Below are 15,595 nucleotides of genomic sequence, written 5' to 3' on the forward strand. Positions count from 1 at the left end.
CTACAGACAACATTCCCACAAACCCTAAAGCTCAAGCTCTATATAATCTCCTCCCCTGTCAAGATACTATCAATTTTATAAACAATTCCAGTATCAAATAAAGAATTGAGTTTTTCTAAAATCTTAGTCTTGCTGTATTAGTAAGAACTAGATTTTATTTTCATATGGGTTAAATAGTACTACAGATATAGAAAACTAAATATTTCCATGAACTAGACATTATACTTGTAAATGGCCTTTTCTTAAACTATACATTTTATTCTTGGCTAATCTAAGTTTGTTACCCTCCCCAAAAAATAAAATCAGAACTTTTTAAAATGAAATATTGTCAAGCCCAATCCTTTATTTTTAATAAAGTAGACTATTTATTATTGATAAAATAGACTAAAAACCTTTATCCTCCTAACATTATGGTATCAGAGAACACTATTTGCAGCACATCCTTCTACAGTTGTTTCCCAATATACACTTTCTTCTTCTTCCTATTAACCACATGTGCTATTTCTCAGTGAAACATATCAGGAGCAGTCTCATCTTGGAGAGCAAGGGAAAGTACAGACCTTTGATACATTGGCTATAAGTGAGACGCCATCATTGGAGAATATTTGGTAGAGTGTTATTCTCTGTTTTATATATTTTAAAAGGATCACTCTGAACATATTATAACAAAAGGATTGGCAAATCACGGTCCACAGTTCAATTCCAACCTGATGACTATTTTTATAAGTCAAATTTTATTGGAACACAGACATGTCCACTTGTCTGTGGCTTCTTTTGAGCTATAAATAGTGGAGTAGCTGGCCCTGCACAGAAAATGTTTATCATAGTGGTAGGAAGGTTACTAACACAGACCCCCAAAGCCAGGAATTTCCATTGTATTTTATTCAGAACAGCTCGAATTTTATCAGTTTTACATATTAAGGTTCTGAGCAAAAGTTTGTTTGAAAATTCAGGTTTCCTTTTAGAAAATCATAATTTCAGGCTAAATATGGACGACTGATTGTACTAAGCAAGTATTTCTATTAAGAAAATACCTTATATTGACTGAGATAGCTAGTAAGTTTTACATGAAAATGTTAAGATGTACACTAAAGAGTAATAACCATATTTGTAACCTTAAGACTCTGGCATCACCAAGAATCATTACGAGGACAAATTTCATTACACAGTAACTCTTGGAGAAACTAGAATTTTTGGTTAGAGCAGATTTCTGTCACTTAGTACTTAAAGACTATTAAGGGCTTAAGACACACTGAGTGTTTCTCAAAATCTCCAGCTTATGATTTCAAATTTTCTTATTTTGGATGTATAGTGAACTGATTTTTTTCCCCCACCCTTGAGAAACCTTCTAGGCCCAAATCAAATCTTTTATCTTCTAGAAACTTTATATGAAACTCTAACAAAAGATACTTCCATTTGCATTTGGTTTTGGTTTTTGGCAGTACTGGGGGTTGAACCCAGAGCCTCATACTTGCTAGGCAGGTGCTCTAACACTTGAGTCATTCTGCCAGCCCTGTTTTGTGTTGGGTATTTTTGAGATCGGGTCTCATGAACTATTTGCCCAATGCTGGCTTTGAACCACAATCATCCTGAGTAGATAGGATTATAGGCATGAGCCACTGGTGCCAGACCCCGTTTGATTTCTGAGTAATTATCTCTAAAATTAATCTACCAATTAAGTATATTATTAGATCCTGGGGCACTGAAGCATCTCATTAGTCACACATCATTTTTAGAATAAGTACTATGTCTTATACTTCTTTTTACCTATATTATTTTATAAACTATATGGACTTCATAAATATTATTGTTCTGGTTTCCAGAGCTCCTAACAACATAAGATGTATTACATATAAAAATCACTTGAGATTTATATATTAATTACCTGAGATGAGTTTACTGTATCTTTGAAGAAATTTTTTAATTAGCATTTTCTGTATCTGCTTTACTGGTTTTTTTGCTTAATTAAAAAAGAATTAAGTCATATAGAAAATGTTTTCATTTTTTCATGCATGCACTAACACATTAATTACTAAATAATTTCTCAGTTGTTTTCCAACTTTATGACTAAGAAGAGAAATACTATTGTGTTATTTGATATAACTTTAAGACTAAGTGGTAAGAAAAAGTCTATATACTGGTAGATCCACTGGTAGGCATGGAACAAAATTTAAACTAAAGGGAAGAGTCTCTAATATCCTAACCTGGTTAAAGTATGTCCTACAAACAGATCCTGTTGCAATACTCTGACACAGCAAAGCAATGAAATTAAAATATACTGAACAATTAACTGCAGATCCAAATGTGGCACTACATGTAGTAACCCATGATATTAGCTGGAGACAACCATCATTCCAAGGGGCACCAGGTGAAGCAAACTGTAATCTTGTGATCAGTTCTCATACTGACTTATCACTAACAAGCCTTCAAAAGCTCACCAAAACTGTACTAAGCTGAAAAAGAAAATTTGCCTTATTATCCAGATACATGGCTTAAAATCAGTTTTATTTTAACTCATCTGTCTACCACATGATATAATAGCTCTGACTGCATTTATCATAACTCCCAAGACAAAGGAGAAAACCTGTGGTCAAATACGGCATTCTCTTTGATAAAACTTCTCCAGAAAAGAAATAACAAGAAAAGTGGCTATCAAATCCAAATTAAAGTAACTCATAATTATAAAGCTGAAATAAACCTGAACTCAGACAATGTAAACAAAAGGTTAAAACAAGACAGATATATTCCTATACTTTTCAAAGCTCTCTGAGAATAAAGGCAACAGCACACTAGCATTTAATTCTACAAATGGCAACTTATATTTAATTCTAAGGAAGCCTTCCATTTGTTTACCCAAATATGCTTCCATTTCACAGTATTTTAGAGAGCAAAAAGCATGTTCCTCATATTATATGTACTTCAGTGCAAAAATTTAGCAGATCTTATTTTTATTTCCCAGTTAAAGAATTTCAACTCCATAAAAGGGACAGATCTTTCCATAATACTTATTTCTTTCTTTTCTTGGTTCTCTCTCAAGTTATCTGTATACTTAACATAAAGTAATCAAATCGATATTATTAGTGACCTAAGGATTGAAAAATTATGGCTTGAACACTATGTAATTATGAAAACTTGTTACAACAAGCTTATTTTACCCAACTTTAGATTTCTGCCTTGTGGCCAACTATGACAAATTTTCTCATTCATATTATATGTGATGCTCCCGCTAGATTTTTAGCACTAACAATTACCATGGTTAAATATAAAAGCAAGCTCTTGTTTTGTAGCATTGTATTTTTTACATGAATATGTGAACTATTGGACTGTCATGAAAAATCTGGTCATGTGTTAAGATTAAATGGTAATCTCTAAGTAAGCACTCTTTCATGTTAAACATCTAAATATTTGTGCAAATATACTTTTATATATTTAATTTTACAATGTACTTTAGTTTTTTTTTACGATTACTTGTTAATATACCTCAACAATGTTTATGTTCAATTACACTTTAAAAATGTATGCTTCAAGTAATTTTCATAGGACAGAATACTCATTTATAATTTTTTAAAAAACAACCTTTTGTTTTCTTTCTTTGGGCTTCTTTTTCTTTGGTGATATTGGTCCATCTTTTTCTTCATTTACTTTTTTCCTTTCCTTTTTAATATGTTTTTGCTTCTGTTTTTCAGATTCTTCTTCTTCATCTGAACTGCTTTCTGCTTTCTTGGTTTTATGCTTAGGAACTTTTTTTGGTGGCTGCAAATTAATCCCTGCATCTGCTGTCCAGTCAGAGTAATCACTGGAGTAGTCACTAGGAGAAAAACAATTTTAAAAATATGTGTCTAGTAGGATATAGCTTTAAGATTTTGTTTTATAAAGAGGAAAATAAATATCGTAATTAAGAGAAATGATAGAATAGCACATACTGAATGAACTAAAAAATATTACCCTAATTTCATCTTCAAAAGTTTCTTAAAATTCTTTAGGCTTTACTTAAATATCTCAAAGAAAAAAAAGAGAAAGATAAATAAAGGTCACAAAACATAAAAACAAATTTAAGTACCTCATATGATCTTAAGAGAAACACTTATTTCTGAGTTTTACATATGTGAGAAATAATGTGGGGTACACAAAAAAAAAAGGAATGGAGAATCACCTTTAATCCAAACAACAGAAGAAAACAGCCTTGGGGAACACACCAGGTGTCATTAACTAGGAGACAGAGGGAATTCCTTTTGTGAGGAAAGCCATGGAATTCTTTGTTGTTTTTGCAGTGCTAAGTATTGAACCCAAGGCCTTACACATAGTAGGGAAACCCTTTGCCATTGACCTATAACCCCAAACTAAGCTAGCACCTCTTAACCAATGATTTAGCAGTGTGGGTCTCATGGTAGCCAGATAATGAACTGACAGGGTCAAAAGTGTGCCTAGGTAGTAAAAAGGTTGTTCTTATCAACTTTATTGAGCATGTAAAACAATTTTGGGCAGGTGCTGGGGCTCACTCCTATAATCCTAGCTACTCAGGAGGATCATGGTTCAAAACTAGCTTCAGGCAGATAGTTTTCAAGACCCTAATCTCAAAAATACCCAACACAAATAAGGGCTGGTGGAGTGGCTCCATGGTAGAGCACATGCTGAGCAAGCATGAGGCCCTGAGGTCAAACCCCAGTGCCAATAAAAAAAAAAAAAAATTTCGGGCTGGGGTATGTGTGGCTCACTGATAATGTTTGCCTAACATACTGAGGCCCTGGGTTCAAGTCCACCACCACAAAAAATTAAAGAAATTTAATTTAGATAAGATTATTTTACCATATGCATTTTATCATGGGATGCTTCAAAACATCCCACACTGCAAAAAAATATAGCCTTACTAGCTTATGTACCATTATCAATCACTTTTATCATTTTGTTTCAGCTTATCTTCACAGACATATATCTTATTAATATTAAACTGATGTTGTGGCAAAATAATTGAGTTTTGTTATCTTCTGTTTTAATTTTTGCACATGAAAGTACTTTATTTTGCACAGCTTTGTAACTAGAAATGCCTTAAAGGCATTTATAATACTAAAGTTATACTATGTTAAAATCAATAACTAGTTGGCCTAGTTTTAGTGATGTATGACATCATAGCTTTAAAACTAGTAATTTAGCACTAACACTGAAAAAACACTTTTCTGGGATTTTATTCCATCACCAGTGTCATCTACGTAAATCAACTCAAGAATAATCATAAAGATTCAAATAACTAAGAGGTTTTGAAGTATGATTTCATTATTAAACTTAACATTCATTTTTAAGAATTTAAATCTCAAATCATGAGCATTTTATTTACATTAATCCCACCCTACAGGCACTGTAAATGGCACCTGCCATTCTTATAGATCTGCTATCAGTATAGCTATAAATTCCATGCTCTTGACAGCAAATATCCTGAACTGCTAAAGCTACTGCTGCTCTTTCAATACAGAACTGCAATGCTATTTCATATTTTGTGATACTCTTATTTCCATTACTCAGCCAAAAAAGAATTAGTTTTTCCTTCCTTGCCCTGTTTCAATAACATAAAACTACTAAACATAACCATAAGCACTTGCATATCATTACCAAGTATCATTATTATGGGAACAGGAAAGCACTTGACTCTAGAATTCATATTACAATATTACAGGATTCTTGTGGCCTCCGTTTTATAATTTCTTTGGTGATTCTTTGGTAAAAGCTACTAACACAGGGAATAAGTGTAAGGTGCTAGTAATAATTACCACCCCCAAAGGGTGTATTCCTATATACTTCTTGCTATTAAGACCTGGCAAGGACTTCCAAGGCTATTAGCCCTGTAAGAAGACGAAACACCAATAAAAGGAGTTAAAGAAATCCTCACCTGCATACTTTATTATTAGCAAATGAAAAATTTATTCTCCTTGCTGGACGAGACTATTACTAATAATATTCCACAAATTCATCATGTAAGCTAGTTAAATCTACAAGCTATCATGACTTTCATAATTTGATGCTTAAACATTTCTCGTAATCAGTAACAAGACTAGTTTATAAATAACATTCAGAAGATACAAAACCAAGGGAGCAGATAAGTTAAAAATATTGTTTTACAGATCTAGCTGTAATATTAAAAATAATTTTTTGAATAAAGACGGCATCAGAATGAAAATCTCCTAAGTTTTGGATAGTCAAAAGAATCTCGGAAGAAGAACCTTAAACCCAAGGAGATTTTGAAATGTACTGCTAGTGAAACATAGGAAAAAATGTAACATTTGGATAAGTAAAAGTTCATTTACTTACCTAGAACTGCCATCACTGTGCCATGCTCTCTCTTCCTCCTCAGATGTTCCACCACTGACAGCAACCACTTCACCTTCCTAAGAGACAAACACACATTTTGTTGTGTTATTTTATAAAACAGACTATGAGTATAGAAAGTATTAAAATCTTATAATGCCAATCATATTGGGATATTTAAAACCTGACTTAAATTAGTTGTAAAACACAGCTTTTAAGTTTAAAGTATAATTTAATTAAATGTACATAAAGCCATAAGACATATTAATATTGAGAGTATATCTCTCAGATAAGTAACATATTTATTTACTTATTGGTTTATTTGTTTAATGGTGCTAGGGTTGAACCTAGGGCCTTCTGCATACTAGTCAAGCACTCTACCACTGAGCTACATCCTGTGCCCTTCTTTTTTTGAGACAAGGTCTTACTATGTAACTTGGGCTGGTCTTGAGCCTCCTGCCTCTGCCTCCTGAGTATTGGAATTACAGGCATGTACCACTATGCCAGATTACTTTTTAAAAGTCACATAACACACCTACTAAACTGAGTAACATCCATTTCCATAGTTAACACTTGAAATTAATTTCTACTTCTTGAGCCTTTTTTAAAATTAAATTTTCTTTATAGTAGATGCTTTCAAAATGGGAAAATTAGCTGCACTTACATTTTGCTTATTATGAGTAAAATGTCATTACCATCCAAAACAGGGTATTCCATCTCTAGCCTTATTTTATCCAAATGAGAAAGATTAAAAAATAGCCAGGCACTGTATCTCCTTAATAAATATTCATGATTCAATAGTGAATACTCTGGGTGAAAGTATTTTCTTCATTAACCTGGATTTTTGGGGTCACAAAAACTTATATGACTTATTCTTTGCTCATATAAACTTTACACTCCAGTAATAGCCTGTGCATTTATTAAGCTTTTAAAGTACATCAAAAAACTATTCAAAGTAACTTGTGTGTATCATTTCATTTGGTTTCAATCATACTTTGAGAATTCATCTCAAAGAAGCAAAAGCTAAAGGAAGTTACAAAATTTGCCCCAGGCAGCACAACTAATAAACAAGGCTTAATGTGAACCCAAGTCATTTTAGTTCAAAACTTTAACAAACTTCTGTAAGAACATTTCAGTTTTATTAGCTAGGTACATTCAAATCCTTCTTCAAGACAACAATGGGATGTATTATTTCACAACTTAAATGTTTTAGAAAAAAGTTTTCCCATTTTGGTGTCTTAATGAAGAATGAATTATATGACTATTCCAAAGAGTTCTGAAAACTAAGCAAGTATGAAAAGATGAAAAAGCCAATATATAATATATATATTTTGTCTAGCAAATTTAATTTAAATTTAAATTTTACAAAATCTAAACAAATTATTTCCATATTTCATCTTCCTTAAAGGCAGATTAAAGAAACAAAAATACGTCTATATTCTAAATATGAAATACAGAAGTACAAAATATTTGAATTAAAAAAGCCAGAATAAATTTTCTTTAAAAAGCCAGAATTCTTTCCATTAATTAGTATGTGTATCTAATATATTGTATTCTCAAGGCACTGCTCTAGAAATTTATTCAACTGCTCCAAAAGGAAGCTAAGTCATAAACAAATTACTTTTGAAGAAAAATGAAAATTCATTAAAATTTTCTTCAGGTTACTGATATAATCTTGTAAATATATAACTTATTAATAAACTGTACCACACTTAAAATATTTTATGAAAATTTAGAATGTCACAGAATCATACCATAGGTCTGGCAGAGTAGCTCAAGTGGTACAGCACGTGCCTAACAAGAGTGAGGCCCCAAGTTTAAACCCCAGTACCACCAAAATAAGTAAGTAACTCAGTAAATAAATAAATAAGCCATACTATAAATCTTCAAAATAAAGATTTAACGAAGCAAATAATTTGCCCACGTATATTTTATGTTTTGTGTGTCTTTCCAAACTGTCACCAGAGAGGTGAGATAGCACAGACCTATAGTGCCAGCTACTCAGGAGACTGAGGCAAGAGGGTCACTTGAGTCCAGGAGTTCAAGACCATAAGGGACAATACAGAAAGATCATATCTCAAAACAAACAAAAACCCCACAAAACTATCACCTGTCAGGTTTATATAACTGGTATATTTTGTCTATTGCCAGAATAAACACTAGAATTTAGTCACTGGAGACTAATTCTTCTCTTTTTAATTAAAAGAAAAAATCTTTTTTGGAGACAAGAGTTTCCCTATTGTTGCCTAGGCTGGTCTCAAATTCCTGAGGTCAAGTGTCCCAACTCCTGGGATGACAGGCACACACCACTGTGTCCAACCTGTAGATTAACTAAAATTGCAGCTTAAATAATCTCAGACACTCAAGAGAATTCTCACATAACACTTCAAGACACACATGGCTTTAATAGTGAACAACAGTCAATATCCAAGGTGAATGCATCTCTGTGGGGGAGAGAAATGATAAAGGAGATAGTTTTGAGTGCTGAATAACATTGATTTATGACTGCTAATTGTCTTTACTGAGATAATGTGTAATTTAGTTTGAACATTATTTATGGAAATAATTATAAATGAAGAATGTTAAAAATTACACTAAGAAAGCCATTAATTGGCACTGACATTAAAAATTAACCAAAATTGTCACATGCCTATACCACAGCATGATGGTAACAATTTAAACAGCTGGCTTTAAAGTAAAAGGAGCATGCATTTATTCTCTACTCTACCATCTAGTAGTTAGATAGACGTGTATCCTAAACACCTTTGAACCTCAGAACCCCCATATATAAAATGGGAATAATTAATTCATATGGATTTATTTTGTGAATGTGACAGTATGTCATGCCTGAAGTGGGTCTTTAGTCAATGGAAGGTATCAGTATCATTTTAAGACCTAACATGCCATTTTTCTGTTAGTTACACATATACAATTAATGCAAAGAACCACAGTCATATTTTTAAAAAGTAAAAATGGATACAAAAATTTATAAATGTGTGCCAGGTGCCAGTGGCTCACACCTGTAAATCCTACCTACTTGAGAGGCAGAGCTCAAGATGGGAACATGAAGCCAGCCTGGGCAAATAGTTCATGAGACCCTAATTCAAAAGTACCTAACACAAAACAAGACTGGCAGTGGCTCAAGGGACAGCACATGCCTAGAAAGCATGAGGCCCTCAGATCAAACCCCACGACTACCAAACAAATGGAAAAATTTATGAATGTGCTGAGATCCTACATCTGAAGAACTAGTGGCATTTTCTATCTCGTCCAAAGGTCTAGGAGTTTCTTCTAGTGCTGATCTTGTACGATAATTATGTTGATTTGCTTGTTGTTTTTTGGATTCCCCAAGATCCAGGAAATGCTCAAAAGCATGATTCTGGAAAAAATAAAATTCAATTTATTCAGAATATGCTTGAAGTACAGGCTCTTTAGTTTAAAAGTCAATTTTTATTTTAAAAAAATGAATGTTTAATGAATTCATACCTGTTGAAATTGTTCTAAGAATGGGAGGAAAGGAGAGAAGGGAGAATGAAGGGGAGGGCAAATCTAACTAAGATATATTTTAAGCACATATGTAAATATCACAACATATTCCTCTGTACTACTATTATATGCTAATAAAATCATAAAACAATGAATATAGTAATTTTATTAGTTATCCTGTTTACAACATTAGCATTCTTACTTTCAAAAGGAAGCCTTTAAAATGATCATTATGCTTACCATGCAAATATTAGATATCAAAGTAATTAATAGTTACCTTTGAGACAGCAATTATTTTATTCTCTTTCCCAACAGTTAAGTGTTTCCTTTTCTCTTCTGACCTATAATTCTTTATTTCTTCTTCTCCTTTTGCAGTTCTCCATTCTTCTTGCCTACTGAAAGAGAACATTGAAAGTCATACATGTTAATCCAGAATTTTAAACTGATTTCTCCCCCCAAAAAAGTTAGGTATCAGGGAAGGAAAGCTACTCTTAATGTTTTTTCTTTCTAGATGGAAGCATGTGATAAAGGCTTCTGAGTTTAAATCACTGGAATACTAGAAAGATGAATTTATTTTTCCTTCTTGAAACTACTGTTCCAGCTATAGTCATTGGCAAGGCAAGTATTAAGATTCTGGAGACACAGTTAATCCCAGGTAAATGCTCTGAAGGTTAGAAACTGGATTTTTTTTTTTTTTAAGTATATACATAACCATAGGTCCTATGCTTTGATAATCTTGTATGCCATATGGATAGCTGGAATCTTTTTTAAAATGAGGCACAATTATGTTGCTTTTTTTTCTTTTTCAGTAGGACTAGAGTTTGAACTTAGGGCTTTGCACTTGACAATTAAGTTTTAAGTTGAATTAATGTAATTCCTAAAGCTTCAAAAGAACTACATTCTTCTCAGTGAGATGCTGGTCAGGCTGTACTACTGAAAAACTTGAATTGTGTCCAGGTATCAAGGTGAAAATGTACACAGAAAAAGTTGAGGAATATTAATTCTGAAATATAATTTCATGAAACCCGAACTCATAAGGATAAGAAATTTTTATTTTTTACTTCAATTTCTTACAACTTCAAAGGTTTTGAGCTGCAAGATGTTTAATCTTTAAAGATTAATTTTTCCAGGAGATTTCATAATGAAAAAGGACTTAATATTCAAACTCACACCCATGCACTGCTAATACTTTTATCACTAGAGCATATTAATACTGTCATCTTACTTCACTGCAAAATCTCCAATATGTCTGGTGATAACTGTAAATATTAAATGAATAATTAAATAAATTCAAAGGATTATACTACATGTAATTATTTAATTTACTTATTTTGTAGTACCAGGGATTGAACCCAGGTCCTTGCACCTGCCAGGCAACCAAACTATGAGTCTGAATCTGCAATTTTCTAGTTTTTAAACACAAAAGATTATTCTAACTATATAACTAAGTATTTATTTATTCATTTTGTAGTAGAAGAGACTGAACTCAGGTCCTTACACTTACCAGGCAAGTACTCTCTCACTTGACTTACGTCCCCACTCCTTTTGTTTTTGAGATACGGTCTCACTAACTTTGCCTGGGCTGGCCTCGAGAAACTTAAGCTCCTCCTGCCTCTACCCTCACATTTTGATTATCATACTTTTTATTTTTGGACAGAAGTTAGTGTTAGTTAACTGAATATGAAGTTCCCTCATAGCATGGACTAGAAAAATAGGATTATACCAAATCAATACTTCTAAAATCATATATGTATATTTTTAAATAAGGAAATAATTTTTTGCATAAAATATTTATATATTTATCAATAAGCAATATAATGTATTTTCTGGATGCTTCTGGTTAATACGGTATTTAATTTTTCAACAGTCATGAATAATTTGAAATACTAGATTTTCAGGTAACTTTAAAAGTAATTACAAGGATGAAAAGGCATTTTAAAGAATATAATGAAAATGAACAGAAGCAATTAGGGTATATACAATTTAATTATTTCTCTTACCTGGCTACACCAGCTGATAGTTCAGGTACTACCACCCTTCGACTCCATGCTACAAGATCCCGCTCTGTGGCTATTTCACTCCTTGGGGCATTGCTGTGCATTTGCCGTACACCTTCAATTTGTCCACTACGCCTCAGTCCAACATTTGGTGGTGAATGAACCTCTGAGGTAGAACTTACAGAGCCTAAGTAAAAAGTTAGTATAGCAAAGTTATACTTAGAGATACTTCTCCATTAGTATGTAACCAAAATTATACTATCTTTCACACAAAGCTCTATGTTGTAGCAAATTATTCAATTACCAAATCAGGGAACTAAACCACAGGCAAAAGTTTAATTAAAACAAAACATAATTATTCAATTGATTAGATAAGGTCAATGAGTCTTAACTACAGACTATTAAGTTCTATAATTAAAAAAAAAACATTACTTTAAAAAAATGCTAAGTATCTGAGAAAATTCAAGCCCAAGAAAATTTATGGTTCTTAACTTATTTTAACTTTTAATGTTTAATAATAAATACAAGTAAGGGTGATGAGCTGTTAAAAAAGTGGCTTTGACTATGTTTTAAAAATTACTGAATAAATTGAGTTTTGAGTATTTTTCTGGGCTGGAGGTACAGCTCAATGGAAGGCCACTTACTTAGCATGTACAAGTAAATCCCCAGAAAAAATCCTAATTTGTAATGTGTACCGTGGGAATTTTAGAAGAATAAATTTACTTTGAAAACTCAGCTATAATTTAAAACCTCATCTTTTGAACACTTTTTAGGTCATTAACTATTCCTCAAAGACAGGATCATTTTGGCAATCTTACTATTTCATTTTATAGATATTCCATACTTTCTTTAATCACTTCTCTATTGTTGAGAGGTTTAGTTTATTTCAGATTTTTAAATACTTCACTTAAAATAGAATCTCTGCTTACCTCTACTTAAACGGCTGGTATTATTGATACCTGCTTCACCAGAACGTCTCAGGTCTTGCTCTTGTTGTAGTCTTTGAATCATACTATCCAGCGGACTGATATCCTGGTTTGCTTGCTGGCTTAACACTTGGTTCAATCCTATGCAATACCACACAAAATGCTAAGGAAATTTTAATCACAATTGAAACCACTATTATTCATCAGCTTTACTTATGAGTCCATAATTAAACATATATTTTCTTTGGATAAAAGACCAAAAATGATTATCTGTAACTTATTAATGATTATCTGTAAATTATGAGAATAAAAGCAAAAGCAAAAAAGAAAACACAACACCCCCATAAACTTACTTTTAACTGCTCAAAGTCATATATCTAGGAAGTAGAAGAAGTAGAATTTTCCACTTAGATCAATTTCTTTAGAAAGACAAATCTGATTATTCACTTAAAAAACAAAATTTTCCTGACTCATTTATTCAAAAACTTCTTGACTGTCTAAGAATGTGTGTGCTAAGAACAATGCTAAGTACTTGGGATTCAGTGATAAATAAGAAACATCAAGATCTCTGCACTGCAGAAAGCTAACATCCTACCAAGGAAAGTAAACAATAAACTTGTAGATAAATGTAGATTGTGAAAGATGTTGTTAAAATAAAGGTGATGTGAAAGGGGAAGGAAGAAAGATGGGAAATACCAATGGGTGAGTCAGAAGTCAGATAAACCAGCTTTCTTTGAGAAAGCAGCATTTGAATTGAGACTTGAATTAGTAGGCCACATGAAAGCTAGAAAAAGGACACTACAGATAGGCAGCCAAGAGATCCAAAGCCTGTGAGACATGGAAGAACTTGTCATAGTTTAATCCACTTTACTTTCTCAGCACCAAGTCTCACTGTGCCAGTTACAGAGAACCACTTGACTCTTCTGCCTTCCTAACAGGAAAATACCCTTATGCTGTGGAACTTTTTACCACAGTAATTCTACTCTAAACATGGTAAATTTTAATTCATCCTTTGATAAATTAAAATGGTACTTCCTTATTTATTTTGTGAAATCTTTCCAAACTACTTCTGGAAGAATTAATTGCTACTCTCTTTTCAGGTTCAGATTAATCTTTACATATCTTAGTACTCAGCCCAATAGTTTTGAATGAATGGACTATTTATCTTAAGATTCTGTAAGGTTAGTACAATGTAAAGCATATAAAAATGTTCAATCCTGCTGAATGAATAAAAATATAAGACATATAAGAATATTAGATATATGAAAAATATTGCCATAGAATAGAAGAGGGATAGTATTGGGTATAAGGGTACATAAGAGAAGAGTTGATTGGGTCAGAATTTAAGACACTAAGAATATTCTGAAATGAAGTAGTAGTAAGAAGGGTATATGCATGACAGCTGGCTTTGTCAGTCAGCTTTCTGTCCTTATAACAAATACCCAGATCAACAAAATTTAAAGACAAGAGGTTAATTTCAGCTAACAGTTTTAGAGGTTTTGGCTCATGATTAGTTGGCACCATTACTTTGGGCCTGTGGCAGAAATCATGGTGCCAGCACATGGAGGAGCAAAACTCTCACCTTGTTCCTGGAAAGTGAAAAGACAGGAAGAAGGGTCCAGGGTCCAGCTAGTCCCTAAAAGCCTAAAGATCTCCTGCTAGGTCCCACCTCTTAAAGATTCCACCACTCCCAATAATGCCTTGATGAACACTTATCCAAACCAAATCAACATGGAAACATGTTTATGATTCATAAATTGATAAAAGGCTATTAAAAACATGATCTCGCTTTTGTTTAAAGTAACAGAAAAATATATAGTTTTTGTTTGTGGGTATCCCATATATATATATATATATATATATATATGTCTTTTTGACATATATCAAAAAGATAGTGCTTGGGTGTTGAACTACAAGTAACTATAATTTTCTTATACTTTTGTATTTGCTGATTTCATACAATAAACATTTATTATTTTCACAATCAAGCAAAACAAGAAGGATATTTCTATTTAAAAAAAGAATAAATATGAGTTGTTTGGCAATGAGAAAAAAAAGAAGGGTACATGGGAAAGGAAAATTATGTATTAAGCACATAATGCTATTTTATAAGAGAAAACTAATTCAATAGGACTAACTTGTTCAAGGACTCAAAGCTAGAAAGTAGTAAAAGTAGACTGAGGTAAAACTGAAATATTACACATGCTTTCCTGATTTGCTGCTCAGATTGTTTGAATATTGATGGGTAATTTGTTAAGAGTTCACCGAAGTTTACAACTGAGGAAGTACATTTAAAGTAATTACACTTTCTAAGATCAGCACTCAGGAGGCCAAGACAGGAGGATCACAAGTTTGAAGCCAACGTGGGCACACAGTGAGACCCTAACTCAAAAAGCCAGCAAGTATCAATGTAACAAAACTGTTTTCAAATTAATTTATTAATACAATAGCCAACATCTACTTTTATTCAGTGTTACAGTATCTCTCAAAATAAATTTTATCACAGACCTAAATTTACAAACACAAATATAATTTATAATGATGTTAAAGTTTTTCTTTAAAATATTTTTGGTTTTTTCTATACTGTATTGACTATTTTTCTGGTGTTGAAAATGAGAAACCTAAAATAATGACAGAAAAGATTTTTACTCTAAATTCTGTGAATGAAAACACAGAAAAATTGTGTGACTCACTATGAAGCCATAATTATCATTAAAGGTTTTCTTCTGGTCCAGCACTAACAAATGATATCTTTCACTTTCAAGATCATGCCACTCTATACTTTTAAGAGCAGCTTGGTATGGAAAAGATAACAAAAAATGGAGTGGAGTCTCTGTGATTCCATGACACGGTACTATTAAATTTTTTTTTCCTCTCTCTCTCACTTTT

The 15,595-nt window shown here is 32.4% G+C and overlaps 1 protein-coding gene across 2 annotated transcripts in view; it reads right to left on the minus strand.

Annotated features, from left to right (window-relative positions):
* The window catches only part of Phip (PHIP subunit of CUL4-Ring ligase complex), a 111,555-nt gene that overhangs the window by 30,047 nt on the left and 65,913 nt on the right, over positions 1 to 15,595 (minus strand). Inside the window, exons 18-23 of one of the 2 annotated variants that reach the window (XM_020183866.2) lie at positions 12,710 to 12,847; positions 11,784 to 11,967; positions 10,061 to 10,175; positions 9,536 to 9,676; positions 6,301 to 6,377; positions 3,577 to 3,808 (exon numbers count right to left, since the gene is read on the minus strand). In XM_020183866.2, coding sequence (XP_020039455.1) covers positions 3,577 to 3,808; positions 6,301 to 6,377; positions 9,536 to 9,676; positions 10,061 to 10,175; positions 11,784 to 11,967; positions 12,710 to 12,847 — 887 coding nt within the window. Of the gene's footprint in view, positions 1 to 3,576; positions 3,809 to 6,300; positions 6,378 to 9,535; positions 9,677 to 10,060; positions 10,179 to 11,783; positions 11,968 to 12,709; positions 12,848 to 15,595 lie in introns of both variants that reach the window. The other variant, XM_020183865.2, reaches the window with a different exon arrangement.

The sequence above is a fragment of the Castor canadensis genome, chromosome 1, assembly GCF_047511655.1.
Source record: "Castor canadensis chromosome 1, mCasCan1.hap1v2, whole genome shotgun sequence".
NCBI lineage: Eukaryota > Metazoa > Chordata > Mammalia > Rodentia > Castoridae > Castor > Castor canadensis.